The following is a 22,787-nucleotide window of genomic DNA, read 5'->3' on the forward strand; positions in this document are numbered from 1 at the left end:
CCTTAGCACCAAGTTATGTCATACCACTCTGTGGCTTCTGATTGGTTATTCTCTCAAAAATGAGTCACTCAAAGTCTCTTAATTCCTGTCTCAGAGCCTATCCTGAGGCCAATCAGAAACCAAAAGTTTCTACATCTGGAATTTTCTAGAAATCTGCAACTGCTGTCCTTCCCTTTGTGAGATTTACCACCTTTTCCAAACAAGCCCCGCCCATTGGCCTTTGGCCTATCATCAGTCAACACCAATCTGACTAGCACCCAATGACGTCATAAGAGCTCTCTCATTGGATTGGCCACTTTGTCAGGGTGCTGTGGTGCTGTGGTCCTAACTTCAGCTCCGCGTACTGAGTCAAGGCCTTGTTCGCTTCCCTGTGGAGACGGTGCCAGCATCGATCAGGAGTCTGTAGACAAAAATTCCCCAAGATTTGAGACTTTATTGGGGGAAATAGATCACTGGCGGGGAATAAGCCACAAGCCAAAGGAGGAACAGTTGGAACCAGTAGTCCTCTTTGCCGCCTTTTGCTAAAAGTTCCGCACGCCTGCGTGGCGTGGGCGCATGCATAGTGACGTCGGGGCTCTGCGACGTCTCATTGGCTCTCTACGGCGCACCGTTAAGGTATAAGGCTCAGCTCTCAGTCGGTCCCAAATTTCTTTGTTGGCATTGGAGGCAGCCACAGCCCACATCTAATGCTCCGGCCTGGGGCTGGATGTGGGTGCCCGCACGCCGCGGCAGCCCCCGGCGCGCTCCTCCTGCTGCAGCCGCCTCAGGGGCCGGGCCCAGCGCGGCCTCCATGGCAGCGCGAGGCCGTGGCGGTCTAGGATGAGGCGCGTGGGGTCGGGGCCGCCGACCACGCTGCCCAGCAGCAGGTAGTCGGTGCCCGGTTGTAGGCGCAGGCAGCCGCAGGCCAGGTCGGCGCGGGGCACCCAGGCGTCCTGGTCGCCGCGTCGCACGAACTGCGCCCGCTGCTTGTAGACGGCCTGCACGCGCACGGCCAGCCGCCGCCATGCCGGGCCTGCCGCCTCAGACGCTAGCACCTGCGCCCGAAGAACTGTGGGGAGGGGAGATGTCAGCTCAGGTCATGGGGAGCTTCCAGGGTACCTCTGGGTCCCGTGGGGTCAGTCACAGTGGGCAGAAGCCCGAGATCGGTGGGTGAGCTTCTGGTATCGCAGTGGGGAGAGAAACCTTGAACTTTTGAGAGTTTGACCCTAAATCGTGAGGGGTGGGGCCCGCTGGAGGAAACACCTTTGAGACAAGGAGTTAAACTACAGTAGGTGGTGCTGGGGACAGGGCAGAAGACGCAGGTCCAGGGTCTCTAATACAGTGGGGTCAGAAGGTATCAATGGTGGAATTCTTGGGAAGGAGGGGTCACATTACTGGGAAGGGGCTCTGGGATACATTTGGAGGACCAGAAGGAAGAGATTGGTCCTTAGAATGTGAGGGCTGAGGTCATACTGATAGTGATTCAGAAAAACATAATTTTTTTTTTTTTTTTTGAGACGGAATCTTACTGTATCGCCCAGTCTGGAGTGCAGTTGTGTGATCTCAACTAACTGCAGCCTCCGCCTCCTGGGTTAAAGTGATTCTTGTGCCTCAGCTTCCTGAGTAGCTGGGTTTACAGGATCCTGGCACCGCGCCCTTTTGTATTTTTAGTGGAGACGGAGTTTCACCATGTTGGCCAGTCTGGTCTCGAACTTCTGACCTCAAGTGATCCGCCCACCTCGGCCCCCATAAAGTGCTGGGATTATTGGCGTGAGCCACCGTGCCTGGCCAGAGAAATGTGCTTTCTGAGAGGCTGGGTGGAACTCTGACTAGCCAGCTGGGTCTGCGGGGCAGGAGATCCCTGTGGAAGGTGGGGAAAAGCTTTCCACCTTTGAAGGCCTAGAACACTAGTGACCAGATGAGGATCCTGAGGGAGAAGAAGTCTGCGGTCCTATACATTGAGAGAAATAGCTGGCGTTGGTCTAGATTTGTTGGCTGGGCCGAACTCCTGAGTGTCTTAAGAGAGCTGAATAGCCTGAGGTCATAGACCCCAGGGTCATGGAGCCCATGTGGACTGGGGATTAGGGAACTGTGAGATAAGTCTTTATAGGGATTGGGACTAAGGCTCAAATATCTGGGACCATGAAGGGAAGCAGCAAGGGTCTCTGAGATAGGGTGGACAGGGCAAGAGCTCATTCCACTCAACCAGTTCCCCTATCTCTTCCATCCCTCAGAGATGTCAGGCTGAAGGGGATGATGAAACTCTGCAAGCCCAAGAACATAGTGAAAGAGGAGACACAGGAAGGTAGTGAATGCCCCCTCCCCACTCCCCCTCCCCACTCCCCCTCCCCATTTGTCTTCTGCCCCATCAATTTCTAGATCAGGAAGGGGCCCTTTGGAATCCAACGCTCCTTGCCATTTAAAATGAGAAAGTGGAAGGCCAGAAAGGGGGTGGCTTAGAAGCAGTCATCAGAACCAGTTGTGTAGCCTTCAGCTATCCTGTCTCCCCAGTACTCACCATAGTCCTGCTGGCAGTACCTCCGAAGGCTCATATATACCCTGGTGTCCGACATATTGCAGTAGTTTTGACACTGAGGGTCTGGGGAGGGTCAGGCTGTCTGCAGTGGGCTCCTGGGGCTTAGACCACAGCCTTCTGCCCCTGCCCATCCCTCCATTCCATCTTGATGGCCAGCTGGGGCACCCAGACCTTTGGGACTGGGCTCAATGGGTGACCCATGTATCCCCATCTGGGGACCCAGTCAGCCCATCCCCAGTCCCACTTGCCACTCAGGGACCTCCATGCCAGACTGTCTTACCAGAGCTATAAGCACCAGGAGTAGTGGCAAGGGTGGTTGTTGCTTCTGGAATTCCTGTGAGACCAAAGGAGAAATTAACCTCTTAGTAATTTCCCCCAGGATCCCCCCGCCCCTGCCCCGGGAATCCAGGCACCCAAACTCCTTAAGTGTTTATTCCTTTAGGACTCAAGAGTGCAAGCATCCCTTGCCTTCCTCTCCTGGGACGCAGGCGTCCAGGCCCCAAGCCTCCTTTTCCTCAAGAGTCCAAAATTTCAGTCCCTGCTTATCCAAGGGCCCAGAGTCCAGCCTCCAGCCTTGGGCTCTCAATTCCCAAGGCCCCAGCCCTCACTGCACCTGCTCACTGGAGACCTGGGATGTCTCCTTCCCGCTCTACTCAGGCTTGTGCCCTGGCCCCTCAAGACTCACGCTGGCAGGGCATCCTGGGGGAGCGGCTCTGCTGGTAGCCAGGGCCACAGCGGTTGCAGGTCAGGCCTGTGACCCCTAACTTGCAGGTACACTGCCCACTGGTCTGGTTGCAGGTTCCTCCTGTTGCCCCGATAGGGTGGCACTGGCAGGCTACATGAGCAGAGGAGCTGGGGGCATGGGGTATCGGGGCCCCAGATGCCCCTCCTAATTCCACAGTGTCTCCTCCCTCAGCCTGGGGAGTCCAGGCCCAGCCCCTCTTCCCTCAGACCCAGGAGTCCAGGCCCCCAGCCCCTCCTCCCTCAACCCCAGGAGTCCAGGCCCCCAGCCCCTCCTCCCTCAACCCCAGGAGTCCAGGCCCCCAGCCCCTCCTCTCTCAGATCCAGGAGTCCAGGCCCCCAGCCCCTCCTCCCTCAGATCCAGGAGTCCAGGCCCCCAGCCCCTCCTCCCTCAGACCCAGGAGTCCAGGCCCCAGCCCCTCCTCCCTCAGTCCCAGGAGTCCAGGTCCCCAGCGCCTCCTCCCTCAGATCCAGGAGTCCAGGTCCCCAGCCCCTCCTCCCTCAGATCCAGGAGTCCAGGTCCCCAGCCCCTCCTCCCTCAGACCCAGGAGTCCAGGCCCCAGCCCCTCCTCCCTCAGGCCCAGAGTCCAGGTCCCCAGCCCCTTCTCCCTCAGACCCAGGAGTCCAGGCCCCCAGCCCCTGCTCTCTCAGACCCAGGAGTCCAGGCCCAGCCCCTCCTCCCTCAGTCCCAGCCCCTAGCCCCGCCTCCCTCAGCCCTAGGAGTCTAGCCACGCCTCTGTTCCCCCCAGGTCTGTCTACAGGCCACACTCACCCCTGCAGGCCCTGCGGCTGGACATAGGCTGGCTAGGGTCCCTCCAGAACCCTGGTTGGCAGTAGTGGCAGTGCCGCCCGGCTGTGTGGTGGCGGCACCGCTCACAAACACCCCCACTCCGGCCGCCCGACAGCCTGAACAGCTCAGAGTTGAACCGGCAGCGTCGGGCGTGCTGGTTGCAGGAGCAGGCTAGGAGCAAGATGGGGTGGGGGCGCATCAGGGCCAGGTATGCTGCTCCCCAGTCCCCAGCTTTCTTCCCATGGCCCTGCCCTCATGAAAGGAAGCAGTGAGTGTCCAAGGTAGAAGAGAATGCTTGGGTATCTCTAGCTAAGCCTGGTTCCCAGGACATTTCCATTCTCATCTTTTTATTTATTTATTTATTTTGTTTATTTTTTTGAGACGGAGTCTCGCTCTGTTACTCAGGCTGGAGTGCAGTGGCGCGACCTCGGCTCACTGCAACCTCCACCTCCCAGGTTCAAGTGATTCTCCTGCCTCAGCCTCCCAAGTAGCTGGAACTACAGGTGCATGCCACCACACCTGGCTAATTTTTTTTTTTTTTTTTTTTGTATTTTTAGTAGAGACGGGGTTTCACCATGTTAGCCAGGATGATCTTGATCTCCTGACCTCATGATCCACCTGCTTCGGCCTCCCAGAGTTCTGGGATTACAGGCATGAGCCACTGTGCCTGGCCCCTCATCTTTTAAATGGGTAGGCCGGGTGTAGTGGCTCATGCCTGTAATCCCAGCACTTTGGGAGGCCAAGGTGGGTGGATCACCTGAGGTCAGGAGTTCGAGACCCACATGGCCAACATGGCAGAAACCCATCTCTACTAAAAATGTAAAAATTAGCTGGCTGTGGTGGCTTGTGTCTGTAGTCCCAGCTACTCGGAAGGCTGAGGCAGGAGAATCTCCTGAACTCGGGAGGTGGAGGTTGCAGTGAGTCAAGATCGCGCCACTGCCCTCCAGCCTGGCGACAGAGCAAGACTCCATCTCAAAAAAACGAACAAACAAAAAACAAAAAGAGTGGGCTATGGCCTGTGGAATCAGACCCTGTTAGCTTTATCTGTCTTTCTGACTGTATTCCCTGGGCAAGTGATTTCTCCCTTCTGTAGTTTGATTGGCTGTGAAATGGCATTTATAATGTTTACTTCATGAGGCTTAAATGAAATGAAGTGGATAGAAAGTGCTTAGCCCAGGCCTGGCGGAGAGCAATTACTTGGCTGTCTAGCATTCCCATGTGCAGGGCACCCTGTGCTAAGCGTTTGATGTATTTCATCTCCACAAGGGCTCTATGAGGCTGGCACTATTATCACCCCCATTTTACAGAGGGAGAAAGCTGAGGCACAGAGAGGTACAGCTAGCAGGTAGTTGGAGGCAGGGCTTAAACACGGGTCTTCTAGCTTGAGAGTCTGAGCTCTTAGCTCACTCCAGTAATCCTCATATGAGGATTATGCTAAATAATAATAAATATGCATTATCCTGGGAGCATTTGTCAGGTTTTTTAAGGTGGCTCTCAAACCTTACTACTCGTCAGAATTACCAGGGAAATGTTTTGTTGTCGTTTTTATTAAAAACACATTAGCAGGGCATAGTGGCCCATACTAGTAAGTCCCAGCTACTCTAGAGACTGAAGTGGGAGGATCACTTGAGCCCGGGAGTTGGAGGCTGCATTGAGTTATGATTGCACCACTGCCCTCCAGCCTGGGCAACAGAGTGAGACCTGTTGCAAAAGGTCTCAAAACAACAAACAACAAAAGCAAAAACCCAAAACAACAACAACAAAAGCCAGATTGCAGGGCTCATCCCTAGGCTTTCTGATGGGCCCAGGGATCTGTATTTCCAGCAAGCACTGCAGAGTGAGATGCTGATGCAGGGGGTTCATAGCCCACTTTTTGTTTGAGACAGGGTCTCACTCTCGCCAAGGCTGGAGTGCAATGGCGCCATCATAGCTCACTGCAGCCTCCAACTCCTGGGCTCAAGGGATCTTCCCACCTCAGCCTCCTCAGTAGCTGGGTCCACAGGCGTGCACCACCGCACCAGGCTACTTAAAAATTTTTTTTTTTTGTAAAGATGGGGACTCATTATGCTGCCCAGGTTCATGGACACTCTGAAGAGACTTGGACAGGGTGTGTTGACTCTAAGAAGTTTGAAAGCCCTGGACTGGCAGGTCCCTGGGAGCCCGGAAGAGTTGCAGGATGATCAGGGAGCTCAGACAGCTGCATGTTCTTGGGAAAACGACTCGCCCTCTCCCAGCCTCTCTTTTCTCCCTGTCTAGAGAGAATCCAGATCGCTCCCTCCCAGGGTTTTTGTGGGCATTCGAGGTGGCAAAGGTATTCAGATGCTCAGTGGGTTGAGTCAGGCTTTGGATTCTTTCTGACCCAAGGGTAATCACTTCACCTCACTTCCCCTGTGGAAAACTCAGATGAGGGAGGGGAGATGCAGACCAGAATGTCTGTGAAGCCCACAGCTCTGCCGCAGGCATTAGTCTCACCTGGCCAGCCTGACCTTTCTCCACCGCAGCATTGTCAGTCTCCTACCCGGGTTTGGAGGGCACTGCCCTGCTCAGTCTGGGAGAATGTGGTGACCCTCAGGAGGACAGCCTCCCCAGCGCCCAGGCCCTGTCCAGGCCCAGGATGAAGGCCGCCTCATCCTCAGGCCAGGTGAGTCTCACCCCTCACTCCCCTGCTTAGGTAAAAGATTTGGCCAAAGAATGGGGATGGTCTGTAAGTTAGCCCATGTGATCTTCATGTATGAAGAAATAAAGGGGCGGAGGCCAGGCACAGTGGCTCACCCCTGTAATCCCAGGATTTTGGGAGGCTGAGGCTGGCGGATCACCTGAGGTCAGGAGTTCGAGATCAGCCTGGCCAACATGGCAAAACCTCATCTCTACTAGAAATACAAAATTAGCTGGGCATGGTGGTGTGCACCTGTAATCCCAGCTACTCAGGAGGCTGAGACAGGAGAATGGCTTGAACCCCAGAGGCGGAGGTTACAGTGAGCCAAGATGGCACCACTGCACTCCAGCCTGGGTGACAGCAAGACTCCGTCTCAAAAGAAAAAACAAAGAAATAGAGGGCCGGGAGGCAAAGAGCATGAGAGATGGAGAGGGAAGGCCAGGGTACACTTGCACACGTGTGTGTGTCTGTGTCTGTTGGTAGAGTTACCTCCCAGGACCTCAGACCCTCTACCAAGTGTCTCAGGCTGGAGGAGGGAGCAGGTCAGGGCCAGAAGGAACTGACACTGGCTGTCTCTGAGGAGGGGCTGCTGGAGAGAGGTAGGGAAGGCCCGGTCTGGAAGCACCTTTGGGAAAGAGGACATCTCACGGGACATTCCTGGGGGGCACCTGTCCAGCTGGATAGAGCAGTGGATTGTTGCAGCATCTAGGAACTCAGGGCTCCCTGGGTTCAATCCCTTGCTGGCAATGAGACTTAGGGCAAGTGAACTCTCTTTTGAGCCTTACCTTCTCAGCTGGGGAGTGGTGACTTTGGCCGGCGCTCAGGAAGCCGTTTCTTTCTGCCAGGTGCCACATTGGGCTTTATTTAAAGGCTTTATGTATATTAATGCATTTAATTTTCACTACAGCCTGTAAAGGATGTGCTGTTACTATCCCCACTCTATGGTGGAGGAAACTGAGGCACTGAAAGGTTAGGTCACTTGCTCAATCTCTCACAGCGGGTAAGCAGAGGAACCGGGATTCAAGCTCAAATAGTCTGGCTGCCAGGCCACCAAGGCCGTGCTCCTGTCTGTTACCTCTTGTCTGCCACCCTAGAGCACCTGGTGTGACAGTATCCGGCAGGAGCTTGGCAGGGATGGGCTGAGACCCCAGAACGTGGCTTCCTGAGCTCAGATCCTGGCCCTGCCACACTCAGACACTGTGTGTCTTTGTGCAGGGGACTTCTGAACTCTAGCCCTGAGTCTCCTCATCTGTAAAATGGGCCTGATGACAGTCCCTGCCTGGCACACAGTAGGTGATTGATAAATGACCGAATACTTTCCCCTTGTGGTTGGTTTGAGGAGTCAGGTACCATCCAGCTGCCCTGTTCCCCTACAACTGTTCAATAAATATTACCCAAGTACCTGCATCCAGCCAGGCCCTGGGATGGGTGCTCGGAAATAGTTATTATATCATCATCATCACCACCACCATAATCACCACTATCGCCATCATCACCATCACCACCATCATCATCACCATCACCACCACCATCACCATCATCATCACCATCATCACCATCACATCACCACCACCATCACCATCATCATCATCACCATCATCATCACCACCATCATCACCATCATCATCATCACCACCATCATCACCACCACCATCATCACCACCATCACCACCACCACCACCATCACCACCATCATCATCACCATCATCACCACCATCACCACCACCACCACCATCATCATCACCACCATCATCACCACCATCATCATCACCATCATCACCACCACCACTATCATCACCACCACCATCACCGCCACCATCACCATTATCACCACCATTGTCATCACCATCATCATCACCATTACCAGCATCACTACCATCATCATCATCATCACCATTATCACAGGCTGATGAGTGTTGGGGAGAGGCTGAGCCCCTCATGAGCAGACAGGCCCATGTGTGGCTGAGATACAGGACTGGCTGCAGGGAGGAGGTACAGAGAGGACTGAGTCTGAGACTGGGGTGAGAGGCAAGGAGCACCCAGTTCCAGGGAGGGAAGGGAACATCCTGCTTCCGTAGGGACAAAGGACCCAGTGGCAGGCAGGCAAAGGTAGGGAGAGTACAGTGCGCAGGACTCACGTAGGCAAGGGTGGGGGTGCCGGGGCGTAGCAGGCCGCCAGGGCCAGTCTCGATGGGACGGGCGGCAGCTCTCGCACCCCGGGCCAGTGGTATGGTGGCGGCAGTGGCAGCGGGGGGGCCGGGCACGGGCGGCACAGCGGGCAGCATGGCCATGGCACTGGCAGCGGCCTCTCAGCCCAGCCGCCGCCAGCCCGGCCTGGCCCCCGAACTCCACGCGGAGGTGGCTGGCCACCACAGTGGCCTTAGGATCTGGTGTGGAGTGGAAGGTCACCCTTTCAGGGCCCCCCAAGGCCCCAGGCCAGGCGGGTCTGTGCCACAGCAGCCTCCAGGGACCCCCTGAGGCCCAGGCAGCAGACAGGATGAGGGCTGGGGGTCCTGGGGTGCAGAAGCGCAGGCTGACAGATGTCAGGAGGAAGGAGCCACCCAGGGCCAAGGTCAGGCTGCCATTGCAGGTTTCCCCAAGGTGGTTTCCTGGGGACAGGGCACAGGCCTGAGGGCAGGAGGCCGCCACGGCAGCCAGCTGTGTCACTGGCGGGAGGCAGAATTGGGGGCGGCCCTGTGGATCGTAGCATGGGTCCGCAGTGGCCTGGCCTAGGAGGAGCAGGAGGGCAAAGGTCACGGGCATGGTCACAGCAGAGCCAGCACCTGGAGGGAAGAGAGGTGACTGGGCTGGGGACCTCAGCCGCAGCCTCTACCCCTCCTGGAGGAGTCCTGTGGAATTGGAGCATTCCACCCCCAACCCGTCCAGGCCCAGTCCCCGGCTGCATGGAAGCGAGGAAAATAGTTCCATCTGGGGAGAATTACTGTTTACATAACCCAAAGGGGAAAGAACGCAGACAAAATCGAGAATTTTGCCTGAACTAATCCATAGCTTAACACCCCAGAGTTATCCATCAGTGTCGAGGGGCAGGGGGCCCTGGGGAGCGGTGAGCGGCTGGAGCAGAGGGGCTGGCCAAGGCCAACAGACATGGAAACCTAGAGAGGGACATGGAGAAAGCAGGGCTGGGCAGGAGAGGGGGCTTAGGGATAGTTGAAGACTCAGTCACAAAGAAACAGAGGCAGAGAGAGGATAGCCAGCCCGGGGGAGGGGCACAGCACAGAGAAGTTGCTGCAAAGACAGAGGAACAGACAGGAGGCTGAGAGGCTGAGACAGAGGCCAGGCACCCAGAGGCCACAGGGAGCCGGGAGACTGAGGCTCGGACAGCCTGGGGGCTGGGATAGGCAGGCAGGTGGGCTCAGAGACACCCAGCCCAGCAGGCCCTGGGGAGGGGAGGGAAGGGGACAGGCTAGGGTTGCCTGGCGGGGGATCAGAAGTGAGAGACCGAGGCCCAGGCTTGCGGAGATCAGAGCCATGGCCTTTCCCACATGGGGCCCTAACCTTGTTTTCCACACCCTGGGCACGGAAGGGGATTATCACCAAACAACCCGGCCTCTCTGCCACCCACCCACCCACCCCCGGTGCCCCACCCTTAACCCTTTCCCACCCCAGTGCAAAGCCCAGAGAGCTGAGCTGAGGAAAGGGATGCTGGGAGCTGGAACCTGGGTGGCTCTGGGGCTTGGGAGTGGGACAATGGGATCCCCATGGGGTCAGGGGAAGCAGACACCTGGGTTCCCTTCAGAACTCAGGGTGTGGGGACCGGAAGTTAGAGTTCTGGGACTTTCTGCTCACCTCAGCCCCCGCCCTCTGTCCTGGGCCTCAGGGCCTGGAGACCAGAGTCTCTGCCTTCTCCACCCATCCAGAGTTCCCCAGAGCAGATGGGGGAACAGATGTTGGGGGTGGGGGGTAATGAGGAAGAGAGAGACAGGAAAGCAGGAGCTGGGACAGGGTGGGGTGCCAGATGCCAGGGAGCCCGTGGGGGCAGAAGCCCAGACCCCAGGAATGGCAGGAGCTGGGAAGGACTGGACTCTGAAATGCCCCCACTTTCCCCTTCCAGGGCCAGCAGCCTCTCGTGAGGAGCTCACTGCGGACTGGGGGCCTCAGAGCCTTTCCAGGCCCTTGGCTCTGAATCTGCACCCAGGCATGCCCTTGGGCTGGGCATCTCTAGGGCACCCTGGGGGTAGGGGTAGGCCACACCTGCCCCAGCCTGGCCTCACAGCCCATGTCCCCACTGCTGTTGGCCACATGCAGATGCTGCCTCCCCTGGCCCCAGATGACAGGCCTCACCCTCTGCCCTCCCAAGGAGCCTGGCGCCATTTTGCACCCACTAGGGTGACGGCCGCCCACCTGGCCCTCAGCGGCATCCTGTTAAGGACCAGCCCCCCATGTCCCCTTTCTCTCTTGCTGGATAGTTCAGGGGGTGGCACCCTCTGGCCCTTAGCACCTTGAGGAACCAGGATGTGAGTTCCCTAGTGTTCCTGAGGGATCCAGAAACTAGTCATGGCCCACAGAGAGCCCATACCCCCCTTTAAGAAACAGAGTCCAGCTTTGCTCCCAGCAGATCCATAGGAGGCCTGCCTGGGCGGCGTGGGGTCCATCTGGGACCCAGGCTTCCTTTCCCTGGCTCTTGGCATGCACCCCCTACCCGAGCCCTGAGGCCCCGACATTGGCCAAACCTGCACTCAAGAAGACAGCGTCCCGCAGCCAGTTCCCCGCAGGCTCTTCCTCCAAGCTGTGGCGCGGTGGGTTCTCAGGAGGGAGTGGCGTGGCTCTTCTCAGGCCCCAGGCTAGTGGGGTTTCTGGGCTGGGCGGGGGCTCAGAGCAGAGCCCGCAGAATCTAACACCGCCACCCCTCTCCCGCCCCAATCCCCTCACCAACCGCAGCCACGCTATCCCCACAGGGACCCCTGCCAGCCAGGCCACCCGCAACGGTGTGGGACGTGAGCGCCGTTGCCCCTGGCGGTCCAGCAGCAGGACAGCCCCGAGCAGCCTGGCCTAGGAGGCTCACCGCAGGTAGGACGGGAGGCCGCCAGTCGGGGTTCCCGCTCCATCCCACTCTACCCCTGCCCACTGGCTCAGCCCCGCCTTGTGGTGGCCAATCGGGCAGGGGCTGACCTTTGGCAGACAGTCGCTGTTGGGAACTTTGCTCAGCCCCTGCCTCTGGCTGTGTGACCCCAAGCCAGCCCCTCCTCCTCCCCTCTGGAACCTTCAGTCAGCTGTGGATTCACTGAGCCTTAAGGTCAGTCATTTTCAAGCCGTAAAAATCTGTGCTCTTGGAAGGTTCAGACCAGCCCCCGGAATTCAAAAGACCTCAGTCACTTTCTAAGATGGCGGGAAGGCGACAAAGGAGCCAGAACACCTGGGCCCGTGGCAGAGGGAGAAGGCAGGGACCCCCGGGGTGCTCAAAAGCACCTCCCCAGTGCCGGTGTCCCGTGAGGCCTCAGTGCTTTCATCGTGACATTTTCATGCAAATGGTGGTGTCTACTGTATTCCATCTCCCAATGGGTTGACTAGAAAAAGAATGTTTTCAGGCCGGGCGCGGTGGCTCAAGCCTGTAATCCCAGCACTTTGGGAGGCCGAGACAGCAGATCACAAGGTCAGGAGATCAAGACCATCCTGGCTAACACAGTGAAACCCCGTCTCTACTGAAAAATACAAAAAAGTTAGCCGGGCGAGGTGGTGGGCGCCTGTAGTCCCAGCTACCCGGGAGGCTGAGGCAGGAGAATGGTGTAAACCCTGGAGGCGGAGCTTGCAGTGAGCTGAGATCCGGCCACTGCACTCCAGCCTGGCCGACAGAGCGAGACTCCGTCTCAAAAAAAAAGATAATGTTTTCTGTCACTTCCCGCTGAGAAAAGCAAGGGCCTCATGGGGCTGGGGCACGGCACCTGCTGCCCTGGGTGGCCCCAGCGTTTATCGTGCCGTAGTGTGGGCCCAATCCTGACAGGCTTGGGACCCACTGCCCCAGGCCTGCCCCGGGGGGTGCGAGGGCACAGCCAAGGCAACCCTTGATTCTGGACCCTTAGGTACCACGTTGGAGGGGGCCAGATTCGGCAGGAGCAGGACGGGGACATCGAATTTGAAAGAAGGGAGTCACTCCGAAAGCTGGGAGGGGCATCAGCTGCAGGAGGACTGAGTGGGGCTGAGACACCCCCGTATCAGAGAGGGCATGTCAGAGCTAGGGGTCCAGGCTGTGCGAGTCAGAGTGGAACTTCGGGATTCAGGTGTGGGTCCCTCCACTGACCCTGCCTGAGCTCTCCCTGTATGGGACTTCGCTGGGGGTGTGCGCTGGGAACACAGACCCGGGCAGCGTCAGGCTCAGCGTCTGGAGAGGGAGGGGGAGACCCCAGCAGCGCAGGTCCTTCCCTGCTCTAGATTGTTGGAAAGTGCCAAGTGCCTTGGAGTAAAGCAAGTGGGAAAGTGGCCACGGGGGCCCGGGGGTTGCAGATGTAAGTGGGGTGACGTGGAGGGCGTTTCTGCTGAGGCCACGGCCAGCACAGAACCCAGCTTTGCTGCCACAGAAAACTGAGGAAGAAGGTTCAGGTCTTGCTACGTCGTCCTCCCCACCTGGGCGAAGTCTCTTAAGCTCCGGCTCCTGGAGGGACGCTTTTGTTCCTTGCAGCCTGAGCTGCCTGAGTTGATCTGTGCCCCTGCGGGTGCCTGGGGACAGGCGGGGAAGAAGAGACAGAGCTGCCAGAGCCAAGCAAATAGTGCCCCAAGCTGGGACGGAGACTGGTTTATTTTGTCGGGGAGAGTTCTTTAAGGGCTGGAGACCTTCACCCTCAGCTTCCACAGAAGGCTGGGCCTGCCCAAGGCACAGCTCTGAGGTGGGTTCAACCCAGAGAGACCCCCAGTGCTGGGCTCGCACAGACTTCCAACCCCTGCCTTGGTGACCCAGACATAACAGAGGCCCCACAAGGCGGGGCAGGTCACACCGCAGGAGTTACTGGGCAGAGTGTGGCTGGGTAGGGCCTGCCCTCCCTGGACGTGTTCAAAAAGGCCAGGATGGTAACCCCAGCCACACTGCCTGGGTTCAAATCCACCTCTGTCCTAGCTGTGTGACTGAGAACAAGCTCCTTAACCTCTCTGTGCCTTAGTTTCCTCATCTGTTAAATGATGATGAAAGAATGGACCTTCCTCATGGTGGGCAGAGGGAGTCGTGTGGACTAAATGAGCTGACATGCCCACAGGTTCTTATCTGAGCTCTCTGGGACAGTCATGTTCCAGAACCTTCTGCATTCTGGCCCCATTGTCGGACGCGTAGTCTGTATGTGACGTGGCACTCATGGCAGGTCTGGGCTGCATCACATTGTCAAACATGTTTTAGGCAGCAAAGCATATGGGTGTTTACAGTAAGAGAAGTAAAGTCTGTAAATAGCCACATGACCCTCCTCCAAGCCAGGGTTGTCCCAGATGAGTTCAGGACAGGTTGGCGTTTGCCCCTCCCCCTGAGGAAAATGGCTGACAAGGAATCGTGGGCCAGGACAGCGAGCCCCGAGATGGGCCTGGCCTGCCAGCACCCTGGCAGCCTCGGCCTTGGCTGGTGCTTTTCTGTGGCTTTCTGGTTGTCTAGGCTGAGAACAGCCACAAGAGGGAGCACCTGAGACTCCAGGAAAAGCCAGGGCAGCCGCGGTACCCGCTGCTTGATCTGCAGGGCCCGAGGCAAAATGCAGACACAGGATCCCTTGTTTAGAATTTATGAAGGACAGCCGGGCACGGTGGCTCACGCCTGTAATCCCAGCACTTTGGGAGGCCGAGGCGGGCGGATCACAAGGTCAGGAGATCGAGACCACGGTGAAACCCCGTCTCTACTAAAAATACAAAAAATGAGCCGGGCGCAGCGGCGGGCGCCTGTAGTCCCAGCTACTCGGGAGGCTGGGGCAGGAGAATGGCGTGAACCCAGGAGGCGGAGCTTGCAGTGAGCCAGGATCGCGCCACTGCACTCTAGCTTGGGCGACAGAGCAAGACTCCGTCTCAAAAAAAAAAAAAAAAAAGAATTTATGAAGGACTTTAAGATGGCGACGCCAGATCATTAAAGCAAGTGTAGGGCCTGTCTCAACGCAACTGCACGAATCACACAACATGAAGATGGACCCCACGGGGGGACACCCTTGTCTTGAGCTGGTTTCCCTTGGCCAGTAGCCCAGGCTCCGTCCCTGCCCTGCACCCCCCTGACCCCAGCCCTAGCCTTGGGACCTGCCCTGGAGCTCCAGCTGGGTTCAGAGCTCAGCTCCTTCTCCATGGGGCAGGACCCTGAGTTGAATGGGTGGCAAGATCATGTTTGGGACACAGTTTTTACCAGCTCAGTGAAAAAGGGCTCGGGCAGATTTAATTCACTTTTTGGAAACTAAAGCAGCGCCAGAGGCATTTATCTTAGGCCTTAGGCCAGCTGGCCTTGTTGGGGACCCACACAAGACTTTCAAGGAGGGCCCAGAGTGTTCAGGCTTCTCAAAAGGGTCAGAGGAACTAATAGAGGAGGATGAGAGCTGAGGAGGGTGAGAGCTGAGGAGGCCTGCAGGACCCCGATGTTTAAGGGGACAGGTGGAGGGAAAGATGGGGAGCCGGGAGGGGTGAGGCAGAAGCCAGAAGTTTTGGGGGTGAGCCCATGCCAACCAGGGCTTCCGCAGAAACGGGGTGGGAGGGGGTGAGGGGATGACTGCTGAGTTGTAGCCATTGGAGTGGCCACAGGGAAACCATAGGACATTGGTCAGAGGTGTGGACAAGGGGAAAAGAAAGCCGATCAGGACATGGTAGAGGCTGGGAGCAGAGGACCTTCTGGGAGCCCTGGGGAGAGCTAGAGGAGACTCGGGAAGAGGAGCCCCCGGAGAAGGGACTATCCATCCCATTGCGAGGACCGGGACCGCGGGCCCCATGGTGAGATGGCCTTGCACACCCACCACAACCAAACACGATGGCGAGCGAGGCCGGGAAATGGGGCCTTCCCGTGCTGCTGGTGGAAACAGAAACTGGGGCAGCCACCTGGCAGCTCCCGAAACGATTCAATGTAGAGTTCACCCTGTGACCCAGCACGCAGGTTCATGGCGGCACTATTCACAACAGCCGAAAACTGGAAACAATCCAGTGCCTGTCACCTGATGAGTGAATAAATTGTGGTCTACCCCAACAATGGGACTTGCAGCTTTGAAAGGAGTGAGGCAGTTTTCTGGGCGTGGTGGCTGTACCTGTAGTCCCAGCTACTCGGGAGGCCGACACAGGAGAATCACTTGAATGCAGGAGGTGGAAGTTGTAGTGAGCCGAGATCGCGCTACTGCACTCCAGCCTGAGCAACAGAGTGAGACACTGTCTCAAAAAAAAAAAAAAAGAAAAAGAAAAGAAAAGAAAAATAAAAGATGTGAGGCTGTGACACGTGCTACAGCGTGGATGGACCTTGAAAACACGGTGCCAAGTGAGGAAGCCAGACTCAGAAGGCCATGGAGTGTGTGATTACAGTCACATGAAAAATAGAGAATGGGGCCGGGCGCGGTGGCTCAAGCCTGTAATCCCAGCACTTTGGGAGGCCGAGGCGGGTGGATCACGAGGTCAGGAGATTGAGACCATCCTGGCTAACATGGTGAAACCCCGTCTCTACTAAAAATACAAAAAACTAGCCGGGCGTGGTGGCGGGCGCCTGTAGTCTCAGCTACTTGGGAGGCTGAGGCGGGAGAATGGCGTGAACCCGGGAGGCGGAGCTTGCAGTGAGCCGAGATCACGCCACTGCACTCCAGCCTGGGAGACACAGCGAGACTCCGTCTCAAAAAAAAAAAAAAAGAGAGAGAGAATGGGCAAATTCATAGAGACAGGAGATTAGTTGGTGGGGGGACAAGGGGCAGGGAAGATTGTGGGGAGATGGCTAAAGGGTGTTGGGTTTTTTTTTGTGGGGGATTATGCAAATATTCAAAAATTGTGCTGGTTGCATAGCTCTGTAAATATACTAAAAGCCATTAAATTGCACACTTTAAGTGGATGAATGGTATGGTATATGAATTATACTTTAAGTGGGTGAATGGTATGGTATATGAATTATATCTCAAAGTGGTTGCCCAAAAAAGAGCTGGCCGAGTGTGGTGGCTCACGCCTGTAATCTCAGCACTTTGGGAGGCTGAGGTGGGTGGATCACCTGAGGTCAAGTGTTCAAGACCAGCCTGGCCAACACGGTGAAACGTTGTCTCTACTAAAAGTACAAAAATTAGCTGGGCATGGTGGTGGGTGCCTGTAGTCCCAGCTACTTGGGAGGCTGATGCAGGAGAATCACTTGAACCCAGGAGGCAGAGGTTGCAATGAGCCGAGATTGTGCCATTGCACTCCAGCCGGGGCAACAGAGCAAAAACTCCATCACAAAAAATAAAATAAAGTAAAATAAATAAATAAATAATCATAGCCCTACATACAAAAGCTAAAACTGGCCCATGTCTATAATCCCAGCACTTTGGGAGGCCAAGGCAGGAGGATTGCTTGAGCCCAGGAGTTCAAGACCAGCCTGGGAAACATAGTGAGACCCCATCTCTACAAAAAATGAGAGCTGGGCATGGTGGCACATGCCTGTGGTCCCAGCTACTGGGGAGGCTGAGGTGGAAGGATCCCTTGAGCCCAGCTGTGATCAGACCACTGGCACTCCATCCTAGGTGACAGAGTGAGAACCTGTCTCAAAAAACAAAAGCTGAACTCTCCAGCCAGACATGATAGCGCAGAGAGAACATTCTCAAGGCAAGAAGTAAAAGCTGTTAGTACCTTAAGTCCTGGGCCAGAAACGGACACAATTTCACTTGCACCATATTAAACTGGTCAAGGCAGTCATGAGCTTGCCCAGATTCAAGGGAAAGGGAGTCCAGGAGTCTGTGGTCGGCTTGAACCTACCACACCCACTAATAGTATCAGGAGACGCTTAGCACTTACCAGTGCAGGAGTGTGGCAGCCCCATTTCATGGAGGAGGAGAGGAGGAGTTAAATAACACCTCCAGGTCACCAGCCTACAGAAGGCAGAGCTTGTCCATTAACTTGGGCCCGCCTGTGCTCTTTCCCTCTGCATGGGCACCAAAGATTCTAACCTGTTTTGTCCTCTGCTGGCTTCCTGGCCCCGAGCACCGTGCCTGGCATGTAATAGATACTCTGCAAGTATTGATTTTATTTATGTTATTTTTTTTAAACAGTCTCGCTGTGTCACCCAGGCTGGAGTGCAGTGGCACAATCTCGGCTCACTACAATCTCCACCTCCTGGGTTCAAGTGATTCTCCTGCCTCAGCCTCCTGAGTAGCTGGGATTACAGGCACCCACCACCACGCCCGGCTAATTTTTGTATTTTTAGTAGAGATGGGGTTTCGCCATGTTGGCCAGGCTGGTCTCGAACTCCTAACCTCAGGTGATCCGTCTGCCTTGGCCTCCCAAAGTGCTGGGATTACAGGTGTGAGCCACTGCACCTGCCTGGCCACTGCAGGCATTGATTTTCCAACATGTACAGGGCATTTCCTGCGTGCGAGGCACTGCTTTACAAAATCATCACATTTAATCTTCATGCAACCCCGTGAGGTAGTTCTGTGAGGTAGAACCATAGAAATGGCCATGAGTAGTCCAGGCACGATGGCTCACGCCTATAATCCCACCACTTTGGGAGGCCGAGGCAGATGGATCACAAGGTCAAGAGTTCAAGACCAGCCTGGCCACCATGGTGAAACCCTGTCACTACTAAAAATACAAAAATTAGCCAGGTGTGGCGGTGCATAAATATAATCCCAGCTGAGGGATTATAATCAGGAGGCTGAGGCAGGAGAATCGCTTGAACCCGGGAGGTGGAGGTTGCAGTGAGCCGAGTTCACGCCACTGCACTTCAGCCTGGGTGACAGAGCAAGACTCCATCGCCAGAAAAAAAAAGTAAAAGTAAAAGAAATGGCCGTAAGTGTAGGTAAAATCAGGTTGAATATTGACACTTTCCAATGGTTCCGTATACTCATACGCATTTAACAGGTGAGGAAACAGACTCAGAGAGACTCAGTAACTTCTTGTTTTTGAGACAGGGTCTTGCTCTGTTGCCTAGGCTGGAGTGCAGGGGCACAATCACAGTTGACTGCAGCCTCAACCTCCTGGGCTCAAGCAATCCTCCCACCTCAGCCTCCCAAGTAGCTGGGACCACAGGTGCGTGCCATCACGCTTGATTAATTTAAAACACTTTTTTTTTTTTTTTTTTTTTTGATAAAGATAGGTTCTTACCTTTTTTGCCCAAGTTGGTCTTGAACTCGGGCTCAAGTGATCCTCCCATCTCAGCCTCCCGAAGTGCCAGGATTACAGGAACAAGCCACTGTGCTCAGCGAGGTGCAGTAACTTGGCTGAAGTTGTAAGGTGCTGGTAAGCCTGGGAATTCCAGCTGGAACCCAGTCTCGGGTGGGAAGACTCCAGGGTCTGTGCTCTGAGGCCTCCCATGCCCTGTGGCACTCAGGACAGAGGCCTGGATGGATTGAGTGAATGAATGACTTTGGCAGGGGGTGGGTGAAGAGACTGCTGTCCCCCCAGCCCTCCCTCCTGACCATGTCCTCTCTCCTTCCCGCAGCCATCAAGGGATTCTGGACCACCTGCCCTTCCTTCTCCACCTTCTACTTCCTCTTTGCCATTTTTGTAGTGTCCACCATCTTTCACTGCCACCAGCGCCTGGCTCTGGTGCCCGCGCCCTGGGCATACTCAGCCCATGTGGTCCTGGCACCGAGACACCTCCCCCGAGAGGGGCTGTTCACTATCAACTCCAAGGGCCGCCTGGGGAACCAGATGGGTGAGTACGCCACACTGTATGCCCTGGCCAAGATGAACGGGCGGCCTGCCTTCATCCCAGTCCAGATGCATAGCACCCTGGCCCCCATCTTCAGAATCACCCTGCCAGTGCTGCACAGCGCCACGGCCAGCAGGATCCCCTGGCAGAACTACCACCTGAACAACTGGATGGAGGAGAAGTACCGCCACATCCCTGGGCGCTATGTCCGCCTCACGGGCTACCCCTGCTCCTGGACCTTCTACCACCACCTCCGCCACGAGATCCTCCAGGAATTCACCCTGCATGACCACGTGCGTGAGGAGGCCCAGAAGTTCCTGCGGGGCCTGCAGGCCAAGTGGGCAGGGCAGGCGACCTTCGTGGGGGTCCATGTGCGCCGGGGGGACTATGTCCATGTCATGCCGCGTGTATGGAAGGGGGTGCTGGCCGACCGGGGCTACCTGCAGCGGGCCCTGGACTGGTTCCGGGCCCGCTGCCGCCTCCCGGTCTTTGTGGTCACCAGCGATGACATGGCCTGGTGCCGGGACAGCATCAACAACTCCATTGGGGACGTGGTGTTCGCTGGCAATGGCCTCCAGGGCTCACCTGCCAAGGACTTCGCGCTGCTCACACAGTGCAACCACACCATCATTACTGTGGGCACCTTCGGGGTCTGGGCCGCCTACCTGGCAGGTGGGGACACCGTCTACCTGGCCAACTTCACCCTGCCCAACTCCCCCTTCAACATGGTCTTTAGGCCGCAAGCGGTCTTCCTGCCAGAGTGGGTGGGCATTGCGGCTGACCTTGGACAGGCTGGACAGAATGGCCTCTAGCTAGCCCTGCATGTGCCTGGCCCTCATCCTCTGACCCAAGGGGCAGTGAGTGGGGCGTGCGGGGCAGGGACTCACGGTCCCTCACACAGTTTGGATCCAGGCTTATCTACTTCACAGCTGAGTGAGTTTGGACAATTGACTCAACCTCTGTGCCTTAGTATATCAACCACAAAATGCACAAACCTCAGAACTAAACACCGGGAGCAGCTGGTAGGAGCTAAGCAAATTCGCTTAGAGCCAGTGCCTTGTGACCGCGTGGGAGGCGTTGGCTGCTGACATGTATGCAGCACGCCGAACATTGGCATCGCTTTACAATGGAAATGCAGTTTTGCCCTCTCCTTCCTGGCAGCACTGGTAGCACAGAGCCCAGATATTTTGCACTCACATCCCAGGACGAAGCCATCCCTGCACTAAAGGACAGGGGAACTCGATTTTCTGGGCAACTAGGAATTTTGGCTTTGGAGTTAGTGGGCCTTATCATGAAAGAATGTGGGGGAAGGGCTGGGCGTGGTGGCTCATGCCTGTAATCCCAGCACTTTGGGAGGCTGAGACTGGTAGATCACTTGAGGTCAGGAGTTCGAGACCAGCCTGGCCAACATGGTGAAACACCGTCTCTACTAAAAATACAAAAATTAGCCAGGCGTGGTGACACATGCCTGTAACCCCAGCTACTCGGGAGGCTGAGGCAGGAGAATTGCTTAAACCTGGGAGGCGGAGGTTGCAGTGAGCTGAGATCGTGCCATGGCACTCCAGCCTGGGCACCAAGAGAGAAACTCTGTCTCAAAAAAGAAAAAGAAAAAGAAAACCCCCAAAGCTGGTGATGAGCAGCTTCCCAATAAGCTCTTGGGAGTTGGGTGAATGGGTACAAGCATGTGCACTAAGAGGCAAAATAGCAGTTTAACTGATACATGATCTCCTGGGGATATTCAGTGGGTAAGGGAAGAGCACCTCAAGTGACACAGTGAGACTCTGTCTCAAAGGAAAAAAAAAAAAAAAGCAGGAGGAGGGCTGAGTGCGATGGCTGTTATGCCCAGGCTGGAGTGCAGGGCGCCATCTCAGTTCACTGCAACCTCCGCCTCCTGGGTTCAAGCAATCCTCCCACCTCAGCCTCCCACGTGGGATTATCGGCACCTGCCACCACATCCAGCTAATTTTTGTATTTTTAGTAGAGATGGGATTTTGCCATTTTGGCCAGGCTGGTCTGACCTCAAGTGATCCACCCACCTCTGCCTCCCAAACTTCTGGGATTACAGGTGTGAGCCACTGTGCCCAGCCAACAGCTTTCACATTACAAAAGCCCAAGCAGAAGCTGGCAAGCTGCCAATGCCAATAAGAAGTTGCACTATTCGTCAATAAATATTTACCGAGTTTCTTCCTGCATTTGCAAATTCCAAAGCAGAAGTTGGACAGACACCTAAAAGCCCGTTCTGTCCCTCACCCGAAGGGGACAAAAGGAAGCCGAGCAGGACAGGAGCCACTTAAGTCCCCTAAAGAAGGGGATTGCATACCCCGGCACCTCAGATAGCATCCAGTGCACAGCATGTGTTTCTTTTGGGTTGATTTGTGACAAGTCCCTGGTCAAGTTTCCTTGTTTTATTTTTTTGAGACGGAGACTGTCACCCAGGCTAGAGAGCAGTGACATGATCTCAGCCCACTGCAACCTCCGCCTCTCAGGTTCAAGTGATTCTCCTGCCTCAGGCTCCTGAGTAGCTGGGATTACAGGCACCCACCACCACTCCCTACTAATTTTTGTATTTTTAGTAGAGACGGGGGGGGGGGGTCTTACCATTTTGGCCAGGCTGGTCTCGAACTCCTGACCTTAGGTTATCCGCCCGCCTCAGCCTCCCAAAGTGTTGGGATTACAGGCGTGAGTCACTGCACCCAGCCTCCCTTGGCCAAGTTCATATATTAAAGTCCTAGCCCCAAGCAGGACTTCAGTCCGTCACCCAGGCTGGAGTGCAGTGGCGCGATCTCGGTTCACTGCAACCTCCGCCTCCCGGGTTCAAGTGATTCTCCTGCCTCAGCCTCCTGAGTAGCTGAGATAACAGGAGCACACCACCATGCCTGGCTAATTTTTTGTATGTTTAGTAGAGACAGGGTTTCACCATATTATCCAGGCTGGTCTGGAACTCCTGACCTCAAGAGATCCGCCCACCTCGGCCTCCCAAAGTGCGGGGATTACAGGTATGAGCCACCACGCCTGGCCCTGGTCAGTCTTAAGGTCTGTGTTGATGTTAAACATTGGTCAGCTGTGCCTGAATTACAATGGCAGGAGGGTTTAATGAGGCATGTCCAGCCACCCAGTCCCATCCTGGGCTGAACTAGTGTTTCGGGTTTACTTTAGAATGCCCTTGGTCTAGAGGGAGGGTCCATTCAGTTACTTGGGGGACAGAGAATTTTATTTGTGGTTGACAGTAATATAATTGCAGGTGTAATTGGTTAAGTCCAGGTTATACTGGAGTAGGGTGTGTTGTGTCCCTAATCCTTTATGATGGGTGACCACACAGATA

At 55.8% G+C, this 22,787-nt stretch overlaps 2 protein-coding genes across 3 annotated transcripts; one reads left to right on the forward strand and one right to left on the reverse strand.

Annotated features, from left to right (window-relative positions):
- Positions 1-413: 413 nt before the first annotated feature.
- Positions 414-11,901, reverse strand: NTN5 (netrin 5). Of its 2 annotated transcripts, XM_015124474.3 has the most exons (7): positions 11,394-11,901; positions 8,841-9,485; positions 4,029-4,217; positions 3,201-3,350; positions 2,796-2,849; positions 2,498-2,578; positions 414-1,048 (listed from the first exon to the last, which is right to left on the reverse strand). In XM_015124474.3, exons 2-7 carry the CDS (start codon positions 9,463-9,465, stop codon positions 684-686), a joined length of 1,464 nt encoding a protein of 487 aa, XP_014979960.3. In that variant the 5' UTR covers positions 9,466-9,485; positions 11,394-11,901; the 3' UTR covers positions 414-683. The 2 variants fall into 2 exon arrangements, with proteins under 2 accessions (XP_014979960.3, XP_077836834.1); XM_077980708.1 differs by lacking the exon at positions 11,394-11,901 and having other exon boundaries at positions 8,841-9,607.
- On the forward strand, positions 2,102-21,082 carry LOC718794 (galactoside 2-alpha-L-fucosyltransferase SEC1). Its single transcript, XM_028839253.2, has 4 exons — positions 2,102-2,284; positions 6,548-6,687; positions 11,619-11,730; positions 19,253-21,082. Exons 1-4 carry the CDS (start codon positions 2,233-2,235, stop codon positions 20,275-20,277), a joined length of 1,329 nt encoding a protein of 442 aa, XP_028695086.2. The 5' UTR covers positions 2,102-2,232; the 3' UTR covers positions 20,278-21,082.
- The last annotated feature ends 1,705 nt before the right edge of the window (positions 21,083-22,787 follow it).

The sequence above is a fragment of the Macaca mulatta genome, chromosome 19 (genome assembly GCF_049350105.2).
Source record: "Macaca mulatta isolate MMU2019108-1 chromosome 19, T2T-MMU8v2.0, whole genome shotgun sequence".
Lineage (NCBI taxonomy): Eukaryota > Metazoa > Chordata > Mammalia > Primates > Cercopithecidae > Macaca > Macaca mulatta.